The 12,432-nt window shown below is 39.7% G+C and overlaps 1 protein-coding gene across 1 annotated transcript in view; it reads left to right on the top strand.

Annotated features, from left to right (window-relative positions):
• The window catches only part of adamts6 (ADAM metallopeptidase with thrombospondin type 1 motif, 6), a 205,852-nt gene that overhangs the window by 173,983 nt on the left and 19,437 nt on the right, over positions 1 to 12,432 (top strand). Inside the window, exons 17-19 of the mRNA XM_052044773.1 lie at positions 3,397 to 3,477; positions 3,923 to 4,086; positions 11,966 to 12,104. Of these exons, the coding sequence (XP_051900733.1) occupies positions 3,397 to 3,477; positions 3,923 to 4,086; positions 11,966 to 12,104 (384 nt within the window). The remainder of the gene's footprint in view (positions 1 to 3,396; positions 3,478 to 3,922; positions 4,087 to 11,965; positions 12,105 to 12,432) is intronic.

The following is a 12,432-nucleotide window of genomic DNA, read 5'->3' as shown; positions in this document are numbered from 1 at the left end:
GAGGACCCAGATGATTCAGGCTCTTGATGCCAGATTTGAATATGCTCAGGTGGTCCTTCAAGTAATGAGAAAGCAGGCCACATAGGCACAGATACCTGCTGTTTGCGTCCCAAGTGGAAAGTATGGGTTCAGCAAACGTGAATGAAAATTGCGGAAGTAGGTGTTCAGTTGTGTGCTGCCCATCATTTGACACCATTGCACACATAAGGGATTCTCTGTGCATTAGCAGGTCAGCCCTGCAAGAAAGACTGCAAACTTTGCAACCCACATGGTTATGTTCCTGATTGTTTTGTTTTTTTATTGAAACTGAATCGCATGGTGCACAAAAACATGGTGCTGTGCAGTACAATTTTTTGAGAACTGTGGTCTTACTTTTCCATTTGGATTAATTTACTTACTTTGACACAGAAGGTGGTCATTCAGCGCATTGAGTCCATGCTGGCGCCCAGCAGAGGAAACACATGTCCATTCTCTCTCTTGTTTCCTTGTAACCTTGCAACTTATTTCCTCTTGCATGCCTGTCAAGTCCCATTTACTTCTTTAGCCACTTACTTACACTAGAGGTAATTTACAGTAGCTAATCACCAGTCAGCACACCTTGGGATGTGGGAGGAAATTGGAGCACCCAGGCAAAATCTGCGCAGTTACAGGGACGGCATGCAAATTCTATTCTGCACCTAACGCAGGCCACAAGCGTGTGAAGCAGCAGCACTATCAAGAAATTATTAACCAAGATTGAGACCTAAATATACCTTTAACGCTCAGATTTTAGAAATATTTATTTATCTAAAACTTGTACACACATTCAAAGCTAGGATAATAACTGCCTCAGCAGAGTTGAAGTTACTGAGACTTAGGTGAAAAGTGGTGCAGAAATAAACAAAGCTTTCTGTAAAAATTACTGGAGTTGTCTACCTTTTAAGTTTATAATCCAGAAAGGATACTGTCCTACCTCTGGTGTGGACTCTGGTGATATTGCTTACTGTTCAAGCACTGGATTATCAGAGAAATCAGATGTTCATGACCTAGAATATGATCTATGTCTAACAATGGGGAAAGGATGGGGGAGAACATGATCAATATCCTTATCTCAACCAAGTTCTCATTCTCCCCCTTTGAATCCAGTGGTCTGTAGCCTACTCTGGTAGAGTTGCAGCACATGTTAATGCCAGACACTCTTTATCAATGATCTGGGAACTCATCCCTTTGGCTCTTCTAAAGGATAGTTCTAACATTAGTAGAGCAATGACTGTTTCACAGTATCTGCTAACATTAACAAATGTACTTTCCATTTCACACCATCAATCCTTTACAGTCCTTCACTATACCACAGAGAAATGTACAGTTCAAGCAGATAACAGATGAAATAGTTGGTGATTTGGAAGGATTGAGATAAGTCTTCATAAGCAACCCAGGCCTGATCAACACATTCTAAAACACATAATCAAATTTCTGATGATGGGGTGTAACATTTGTTGGCTGAGTGACTGATAGTCTTGGGTATCCAAACAATTTTGCCCTCCTAGCAGATGCAATTGAAGTCCTTTAATACATAGTTAGTCAGAAAACAAAAAAAGCAATTTGAGAAATTAGTACCAAAGAAGTCCACACAAATGGTAGCATCCAGTAGATTTATTTTTAATGATCAAGATTAATAGTAAAAGCTAGAACAAGCTAATCACCTAATCTGCTTATGAATGTTGTGCTCAGAAAATGTAAATTGCACTGAAAGAAAATCTCGTAAAATTCGGTTTATCAAGAAATTATTGACCAAGACTGTGACTTAAACCTCGTGCAGCTTTTGAAAATATTTATTTATTTGAAACTCACATACAAACCTGGAATAATAACTGTCTTAGTGGAGTTGAAATATACTGAAGATATAGCAGGTAATACATGATGCAAAAATAAATTAAGTTTTTGGTAAAAAATTATCTTTTATTCAATTATGGTAGGTTTAAGTATATATCGCTATAGTGCTAATAACATGCCTCATTAGCACTGATTTGGTTTTGACATTTACAGAGGCGATCAGAGACATGGGGAGCTATTTGGGCTGGTGCATTATATGTTTCTCCAAGGGTGGAATTAAGAAAAAAATGGAAAGAAATTCAATCAACAGCTGTGTGTTTTCCTTCTTTGTAAAATCCCAAAATTACAGATTGTGATCTGTCTTACCCAAACTGTGCCAGCAGCATGTTACATCTGCTTAAATGCCTGTCCCTTAAATAGCAAATTCAAGATCAGAAGGGTGAAACATTTTATCTCACAGGTTCCGCTTAGTTGCAGCAGACATTGTAACCTTACCAATGATCCTTAAAAAAGTAATTCAAAAAAAATTAATTCATACCAATATACAAATCAGGAGCAGGTGTAGACCAGTTGGCTCCTCGAGCCTTCTCTTCCATTTAATAAGATCATGGCTAATGTGATTATTAACTGAATTCTGTGTTCCTGCCTACTCCTCGTAATCTTCCAACCCCTTCCTTAGCAAGAATCTATCCATTTCTGCCTTAAAAAACACCTTGGACATTTACGTCATGGCATTCTACAAAACTGTGTCTCACTTTTGCAATTTGCCTTCAGCTGCTAACCCATTCCCACTTAAAAATGGATTGAGGTGCAAGAAATTCAATCTCAAAGCAGAGGGACACATCATATAGAAAAGCAAAGCCCACAGATGCTAGAAATCTGAAATAAAAACGGAGAATGCCAGGGGATACTCAGCCAGTCAAGCAGCATCTCTGGAGAATGAAACAGTCAACATTTCAGGTTGATGACCCTTCATCAGAACAGGACCATCACGTGGCCTTCCTGCTAACAGAGTTCTTGATGCTGACAATGAATGCACAAGTAGAAAAATGTTACATTTCTACCAATGAGCAACCCTTACTGTGAGCACACAATGAAAAAGGAAATGAATGAGAAATGGTTCAGGTCAGTGATGCAGAGACATATTCACCCTCAAGAGACCAATGTGATCAAATGGGTCATGAGCCATTTGAAAGAATTAACTTCATCACAGAGATGAAGGGTGTCATTGGGAAGAAGCTGAAAAGAATGGTGTGATGTAGATTAGCATTTAGGAATTCATTTACATGGAAGGATACGAGGACTGACAGCATTAAAACAACAAATGTAATTTTTCCAAAGGATATTTGGTTTATTGTCTCCCTGTTTTCAGCTGTTTTGCATTGGAACATCATTCAGATCAAATCCTTTTGAGGTAAGTTACAATGGTAATTGGAATTTCATTTTGTATTTGGCATATGTGAAAATAAATGACAAAACCAATTAAGGCTGTTTTTTTTAAATAAAAGGTATAATAAAAAATGGTTATTTTTCAGTCTTTCCAACTACATGAAATAATTCAGGATACAAACTTTGTGTTTTTAGGGTACATGGAAGTAGTTCAGATTCCAAGAGGATCGGTCCATATTGAAATACAGGAACTGGCAATGTCAAAAAACTATATTGGTGAGTATGCGTATGGAGATGGGTTAATTGCTTAATTTATTTGAAGTTTTTCTTTGCAAAAATTAAAACTGAGTGCTAATCTTATAAATTTTAAATAAACTATCAGTTTTTTAAATGTTTAAACTGATTTGGTGAAACAACTTTTAAGCAGTAAAATCAAATGCAAAACGTCAGAGATGTTGGAAAACTGAAATATAAATAGAAAATGCTGGAGGCACTCAGTACTGCAGGCAGGATTGACCTGAAATGTCAGCTCTCCCTCCCTCCCTCCCTCCTCCCCCCACGGAAGCTGTCTGACCTGCTGAGCTCTTCCAGCATTTTGTTGCAATTTTAAATTGAACACTTCTATATTACATACAAACTACATGCATTTGTTTTTCTTTTTTTGATTTTGAAGTTGTTATAGTTTTGCTTTAAGAATAATTTGAAACATTTTTACTTGTAGCTTTGAAATCTGAAGGTGATGAATATTACATAAACGGTGCCTGGACTATTGACTGGCCGAGAAAATTTGACGTTGCTGGCACAGCTTTCCATTATAGGCGACCTGCAGACGAGCCAGAGTCTTTGGAGGCATTAGGGCCCACCACAGAAAATTTAGTTGTCATGGTAACTTATGTAAAAAAATCTGCATTAATTTACTTTCTTCCTATTTATTCTGTCTATTTTCACCCTCTCCTTCCTTTTCAAATGTGTCACTATGGGCATTAGAGTGGTGCAGCAGGTAATGCTGATACCTCACGGCTCGTGGCCTGGGTTCATCCTGACCTCCAGTGTTGTCTGTGTGGAGTTTGCTCTTCCTCCCTGTGCCCATGTGGGTTTCCCCCAGGTGCTCCCACTTCCCAAAGATGTACTGGTCAGTAGGTCAATTGGCCATTGTTAGCTGATGCTGGCGCAAAGGTGAGTGGTAGAAGAATAAGGGTAGAGTGGATGGGCCTGTGAAAGAAAATGGGTTACAGGGAAATTAGTGGGAATGAATTTGCTCTGAGAACTCAGTGGGCCAAATGGTCTGTGTATTGAGAAAATATGAAAAATTCCTTGTGTTAGTTCTGATGGGCTGTTTACTGTCCACTCTTTACTTGTTGCCTTGAGAACAAGTATCTGCAGGCAACAACTATAGCCACATTAGACCCCGTCCCTATCCATATTTCCAAACAGTGGCTGGAATTCTCGTGGATTTTTGCCTTCTAGTTTAGGTCCACCAGTGCATATTTTTGTGCCCCAGCTGAAATCAGGTATGTCTAGGATCAACCCTCTGCCCGCTTGATTCGTATAATATATCTGCTCATTTGTCAATACTCTCTTGCCACTGCTGGACTATCCATTCATTAAAATGGGTTTGCCAACCTTTGATTTGCTTAACTTTATTTCAGTGTTTTTGATTATTTGTACTTTATATTTTTTATTTTAAATATGTTTTATTATTTTTTAATTATTTCACTCTACTCGATTATTTTTTAAATGTCTCTGACTGTCAGAAACATTTAGAAGTTGTTACACAGTCTTTGACAGCTTGCAAATTCAGGTAGTGGGCCAGGTCAGGATAAATCCATCCTACTTTGCCTTTGCATTGGTGCAGAAACTACTTGGCTCATATTTTACTAACTGGGTTTTTGTTCTCGTGAAGATAAGAATTAATATTTTTCAGGAGTAGAATTATTTTACATCATGTAACAGCAGTTCATAGATAAATTAATGTAAAATATTTGCAGACACTTTATAGGAGTATTATCAAGCAAAAATATGCCAGTCATGCACATAGAGTCTAAATTTGCTGTGCTGTTCAATGTGAGCTCAGTTTAGCAGAAGAGCACTGTTTAACATTGGCTGATGCTCACAGTGTGTTAACTTTGAGATGTGTCAGACATTATCTTCAAAGCATTTCACTTTTTCAATCTGTGGTGTTTTGCAGAATTGTTATTGTGTAAATCTTGGGAAGTGCTTGTATTTGTTTTTGAATCACAGGAGAATAACTTAATGTGACCGAAACAAGCACAAAGTTGATGATGCGTATTTCAACTACATTTGTGACATCTCTTCAGTTAATTTTTTTAAATTACTTTTAAAAGGTTGAAAATTCAAAACTGCCCACATGTCATCACTTGTAAGAAATAATACATCACCTCTGTGTGGAAAATCTATAGCCTCAAGATAGTAAAATGCTGAGGCTCGAGGGATGTCACTGATTAATTGTCCTCCTGTCGGGCTGAAGCAGATAAAGGGACTAGATCTGGAGTTTTTATGAAATTGCAAAGTGTCTTTGGCCTTTTGAAACTTCTGCCCTTCACAATGATTTGAAAAAAAGTTAGTATTTGTATTTATATGGTGGCTTTCCAAACCACTTTATAGGCAGTTGAGTTTTTTTAAATATGTAGGTGTGATGAAGTAAACCTGGCAGTCAATTCCTACAGAGCACTGACTGGGCTGTCCAGCTTAATGGAATAGGTTGAGGGGCAAATGTTGACCACTATAACGGGAGAACCCTACGTTCCCTTGACCATAGCTAACTAATATATTACCATCATATTCAGAGAGGGCATGGCGATGTTCATTGAAGTGCCCTACTACTGATGCTTGTTATATGAGCCAAAATCCTGCTGAAAAAAAATTCTTGTATTTTGGATGAAAGGCAAAAAATCAGGACTATTATAGAGGATGGGATTGTGAGGGGATCCATATCCTTTCCCTTCCCTGTCATCTCAGTTCTGCAAAGGAATTAATAAAGGGAAGGCCTGAAATGCTTGTCCATGGGCTGTTGCAGAATTTAAATGTTGGAATGGGGAATAGACCAGACATCATCTCCACCACCACTATCAGTTTTAGAGCTCTCAATTATCTATTTTCTTAGAAATATCTGAGTCCAGATATCTAAGGGGTATGGGTTTCCATCCACAGAACCCTTCATTCTCCACCCTCCTTTCCCAGCTCCTTACTTCTCAGATGAAAACGGTCAGCCAAACCCATGAGGAGAGAGTGTGCCAAATCCTATGGTGGGAGGCTATAGAGGATGTCAGAGGTCTAAGAGCAAGAGAGCATACTGGTTCGTGAAGGCTTTTTGCCTCTTTTTCTTCCTTTGTTAATATTCACTGAATTATATTCTGAAACCCGTTATCCCTTCGGCTGAAAGTAATGTGTGCTCTGTTTTTCAGCCAGCCCCTCAGATACATCCAGCTCAGGAAGTGAGGCTGAGATGAGTGCATTGTTAACACACCATATCAGCAGGCACTGTCATTTGAGGAAGGTGTGCTGCTGATCGAGGAGTCAGGACACATCATTTCTTGTTGGAAGATTCAATAAATTTAGATCTTGGAGGTCCTGTTTAAAAAAGAACATTGGGCATTATTCATGAGGAGTCATATCAGATGCTGGCTGGAGGTTTTCATCGGTTTAATGTACAGTTCATTACAGAATTGTTATGTAACACCATGGGCCTCCATGCAGCATATGGCAGCTCCAGAGATTCTTGCAGTTACAGCAGCTCTTGTACAGTCTGTGGGGGAGCTTTGTCCCTTTCCCGCAGTGTTGCTATGAACGCCTACGGTGCCAGATTGGCAATCCTGACTGGTTGCAGACAACTATGAGACTGTGCATCACTGATTTCTTTGGAACAATGAGGTTTGTTTTCCCACCATTCAAAAACCATGCTGAACTGGTGGTCCCATCAGTAATAACAAACCGGGAATGGTTGTGGTCGCAGTACTTCAGCAGATCTGTGTTCCCTTGATGGCCTCTTCAGGCACCAGCACTTGATCGAATATGAAGTATGAGCAGATCCATCTCACAATTTAGCTATCAAGAGATGAGATTCACGTGGATCTCTTTAGACTTCTTTACAAGTGTAGTGGACTGTCTCTTCTGCTCAAGTACCACCCAGGAGAACTGCAGGACTAGGTTAAGATGAAAAGGCAGTTGCTGTAATAAGATTTACTTGGTGTAGACATATCATGCCACTCAGAGATTTCTGTTAATGCGGACATTTTGCTGGAAAACTGAAGGTTGCTGTCGTGCGTTACAGAAATGAAAGGGTTTGTGGTTATGGATATTTGCAGGGAGAAGTAGGTGCATACAGAACTGCTAATGTGTTGGTGCCCTGTATTGGAGTGGTTGAAATTTGTTTTGGCAACTAGCAATGCTTTATATCACTTATCCTCTTGAATACCAGCCTGCCCTGTTAATCTAAGGACACTAGTTTTACCAGATGTCAAAAACGTTTTTTTTGTTGTTTACAAGCACACAATGTGATGACAGTAATCATGTCAGAATGCATCACTATATCAATTTTCAAGCCCTCATTGGGAGTAAAGCTCTTCTGGATATACTCCCTCGCTAAATAAAAAAGAGCTTATCAAACATAAACACATCTTGAAATAAAAAAGAACTACCGATGCTGGAAATCTGAAATGAAAACAGAAAATACTGGAAACACTTAGCAGGTCAGGTAGCATCTTTGGAAAGAGCAACAGAGTTAATGATTCAGGTCAAAGACTTCATCAGAATTAATGAAGGGTCATAAACGTGTCGTCTTCATTTATATATTTACTCATCTGGCTCATTTGAAATTATGTGAGCTGGAATCTGTCCAAGGAAATGTGTTCATGGCCATAAAAGAACCTTAAAAATCCATATTCCAAGTACTGAGATTTATCTATAGAGAGGGCATTTAGGAATTTGGACATATTGGTCAGCAGGTCTTGCAATACTTCACTGTAACTGAGTTACCCAATTCTCTTCATTCATTCACTGGGGTGTAGTTCTGACTTTTTAATCCTGTGGTAGTTGCTCACCATTTAAAAAATATATTTTTGGAAAATGGTCAAATATGATAAGGGCACTTTTATTGCATATCGCTTAGAAGATGGTGGTGAGCCTTCTCTTTGCCACACTGCCCACCAGCTAACACTGTTTGCACAGTGATGCTTGCATGGAATCACAGGTTGTTAACTGAATGATGGAAAGAATGACAACTTATCTGACCAAATCAGGATAATATGTGACTTGAAGGTGCTGGAATTCTCATGATATTCGTGTTTTGGTTTTCCTTCTGGGTCATAGAGATTGCAGAAAAGGTGGTGGTGTGGCTTGATATCCAGGTAATATTGGTGAGTTGTTGCAATGCACCTTGCAGACACAGTATGTTGTTGATGGAGCAGAATTAACATCGAGTCTAGTAGCAAGGGCACCAACCAAGTGAACAGATTAGTCATAAATGATGTTGAGCTCTTGAGCATTGCTGTAGTTATTTCCATCTGAACCTGAGTCTGGTTGATGGTAGAGAAGCTTTGAAATGTTAGGAGGTGAGCAGTTTATTGCAGGGTACTATCCTATGCCCTGCTGTTGTAGCCATTATAGCAAATTAACCTCTGGCCAAATAGACATCTACATGACAATGGGAGGGTGGTCATGGCTGTTAGTGGTCAATCATCCTAGTCTCAGGAATCACTGCATGAGATCCTCAAGGTAATATCCTAGATCCAACCATCTTCAGCTGTTTCATCAATGACTTCCCTTCCACCAGGACAGAGGAGGGTAATTGCATTGACGATTGCACAATGTTTAATTCCATTTGCAACTCCTCAGCAAGTGAAGCAGCCCATGCCTGCATGCAGCAACATCACACACACAACATTCTGGTGTGGGGTGATAAGTGGCAAGTAACATTCTCACCACAACGCTACCAGTCAATGACCATCCCCCCAAAAAAGAGAGTCTGACCACCTACCCTTAACATTCAATGGCAATACCATCACCGAGCCCATAACCATCAATGACCTTGGGTCATGATTGACTTGAAACTCAAATTGAATCAGCCACATAAATACTGTGGCTGCACCAATAGGTCAGAAGCTGGGTCTTCTGCAGTGAGGGACTTTCCATCATCTATAGGGCACATGATATAATATTCACCACTTGCCTGGATGGGTACAGGCATAACAACACTCAGGAAGCTCAATAGAAAAGCAGCCCACTTGACTGGTACCCCATCCACCAACCTAAATTCCTATTCCCTTCAAAAACCAGGACACCATTCCCAAAGCTACTCACCTGGGTTACTCTGACAGCAGCTCCCAAACCTATGACCTCTATCAACAGGAAGGACAATGTAGCAGCCACATGAGAAAACCATGTTTCCCCCACACCCCGCCCCCCCAAGTCTCACTCCATGCTATCTTGGGGACATATCACCATTAGTTCATCATTGCTGGGTCTAAATCATGGAATCCTTGCTCCAACAGCACTGTGGGAGTACTTTCACCAGAAGCCTTACAAGGGAACTTGGGATGACAATAAATGCTGGTCTTGTCAACTGCATCCAAAAATTAATGAATAAAATAAAAAGATATAGCTGATTAATTACAGCGCTGAAGATGTTGATCAGGCTCAAAACTAGTGATAAGGTCATTTGGCTCTGCTTCCTCTTGATTGAGTATTACCTACCATGGGTCCAGCCAAGCTTCAGTTTTACTCAAGGGCTACAGGAGGCAGTGCCTGCTTCATTACCAGAGGAGCAGTGAATGGACTGAGCAGTTTGGAATCATGTGTGACATCACGATTGAGGAAAAGACAGAAGATGTTAATGCAGAAGATAAAAATACGGAAGATGTTAGCCTGAGTATGTTTCTCTGAGGACTCTTGTTTTGAATATTGACCTCAGACAGACACAAACAATGTCCTTTATGGCAGGTATGAATATAGTCACTGGTAGCTTTCCCTTAGATTCCATTAACATTAAATTTACTAGCAGTTGGGGATGGCATACAATGACAATCCACAAATTACCAAATTACACCCTCACAATATGGTTGAGAGCATTTGAGAAGGACTTAAAACTTAAAAGATTATGATTACAATGGAGTTGATAGTAATGTGGAAACCAAAACTGTGTCACTTAAATGTGATCAAACTGCAAAAAATATCGCATTAAATAAAATCTACCATTTTACTACTATTGTGGGCCTGGACAAGGATTTTAAAGCTGACTCTATTTCTCTGTTCATTTTCTCTGTCTACAGTATGTGCCTTATTCTTTAACCCTGCATACTTAATTGCTGAAATAACTTTCAAGCTGATGACTTTGAAAATTGCCCCTTCATATTTGTGGAAATTGTGCTTTGTGGAATCACCTCCATAGGAGCCCTTGGTAGAACTGAGCATTCAGTTAGCGTTTGACCTTTGTCAGCTATTAGTAAATCTGCTCTTAGCTGGCATTGCAATGGCTTTTCTGGGGTAACATGCAGCAAGGTTTATTTCCTTGCCAGCAGAACCTGCAGGCTCAAGAAACTCCATTTAACTTTTGACAAGAGAAACAGTTGAATTCATTTCCAATTAAGTTTCTTAGTGCAACTGTAAATGAATTAATACATTGGCATGAAATTCCTTTATCCAAGATTTTTCAAATTTGCAACACTTAATGTGGAACCACGAGGAGCAGGTTTAGCCTTCCAAGTTCTATATGAGACTGTGAACCGTTGCTGGTCAGTGTTCACACCTTCAGCCAATTGTCTCTCCTCCTCTTACCCAGCTCCTCTTGAGTCCCTGGGCTAGATTCTGAGCCAGACAAACTTGCTTTATCCCCTGCAGTCGTCAGGGTGAACCTGGTGCCACCCATGGCATCCAAATTTCAGCACATTTGAGACAGGCAAACCAAGGTCCTACAGTCTAGCCACATTCCAGTTTGTGTTGCTCCTGGACAGCACCCCAGTTTGAGCTTGGTCCAATTTCTAAGTTATTTTGCTTGCCATTTAAGCTGTGCATCTCCCAGTCTATATGAAAACTAAAAATTCCCATTTTGACCACCACATTGTTTTTGCAACATGCTGCTTTGATCTCCATATTGACATATACTCCCTCTGAGGCTGTCTGCAGATGGCTTCTACTAGAGTTCTGCATGTTTCCTGTTTCTACTTGCGCCCCCACGTTTCCACTGTCTGATTGCTCTCCCCAAAATTCTTTCTTTCTTTCTCCTCCTCCACTAATGTTTTCTAAATCAATATAGCTATTTCCTAAAGCTCCCTGTGCCTTCCAAAAATAAGAGGCAGGATTGTGTGGAATTCTACTGGATGTTGCCACCCTTTCATCAGTTTGGTGGGTTGGACTCAAGACTTGCCCACCCTCACTCTTCTGTAAACCCCCAAAGAAAGCAGAGAGCAAGTGTAAATGGTTTTCACCACAAGTTTCTGGCTTTTAGCTACATCAGTCCCATTATTGGCCTACAGTGCTAGAAATACTGCAAACTCCTGACTGGGGAATCTCATAGATAATAATGGTTTGCAAATATGTATAAAGTATCCAATCATGTGGCACTGATATCATTGTTTAATTAGTATGGAAGAAGTTGATAAATAGATAAGTACTTTTTCTTTAGGCAGTGAAATGCAATAAAGTTGTTATGTTAAAAGTTACATGGAATAGCATTATATGTATGGCGTTATGGTGTACATGAACCTTTTAAACAGGGTTCTAGACTGAATTCTGTTTTGTTTTGTCTTAGGTGCTTCTACAAGAACCAAACCAGGGGATTCGGTACAAGTTTAACGTTCCAATCATTCGTTCTGGTAGTGGTGATACAGAAGTGGGATTTGCATGGCATCATCTGCCATGGTCAGAATGCTCAGCCACCTGTGCTGGAGGTAGAATCACATGAATACTGCAGAAGTATAGATAACCCCTGATTCTTAACCTGGATTTTAACGATCTTGTGTAAAAATCCCAAAGCGGTGTAACTGCACTTGTTATGAAATCTTTCTAGGGTGTATTTAAATCGATTGTTAAAGTCATTTCCCCAAATATTCATGTCTGATTATAATACAGTTTGCAGTATTTGGAATCTCAAAATTATGCAGTGGTGAAGGAGGCTGTTTGGTCCAAAGAGGGAATTATTCAATTAGTCCCACTTTCTGCTCCTTCGCCACTTTGGAAATCGGCAATAATATGATATTATCATATTTCCTTGCTGTG

This window comes from Pristis pectinata, chromosome 2, assembly GCF_009764475.1.
Source record: "Pristis pectinata isolate sPriPec2 chromosome 2, sPriPec2.1.pri, whole genome shotgun sequence".
NCBI lineage: Eukaryota > Metazoa > Chordata > Chondrichthyes > Rhinopristiformes > Pristidae > Pristis > Pristis pectinata.
The sequence above is the reverse complement of the archived record's forward strand: the minus strand, read 5'-3'. Positions and strand labels throughout refer to the sequence as shown.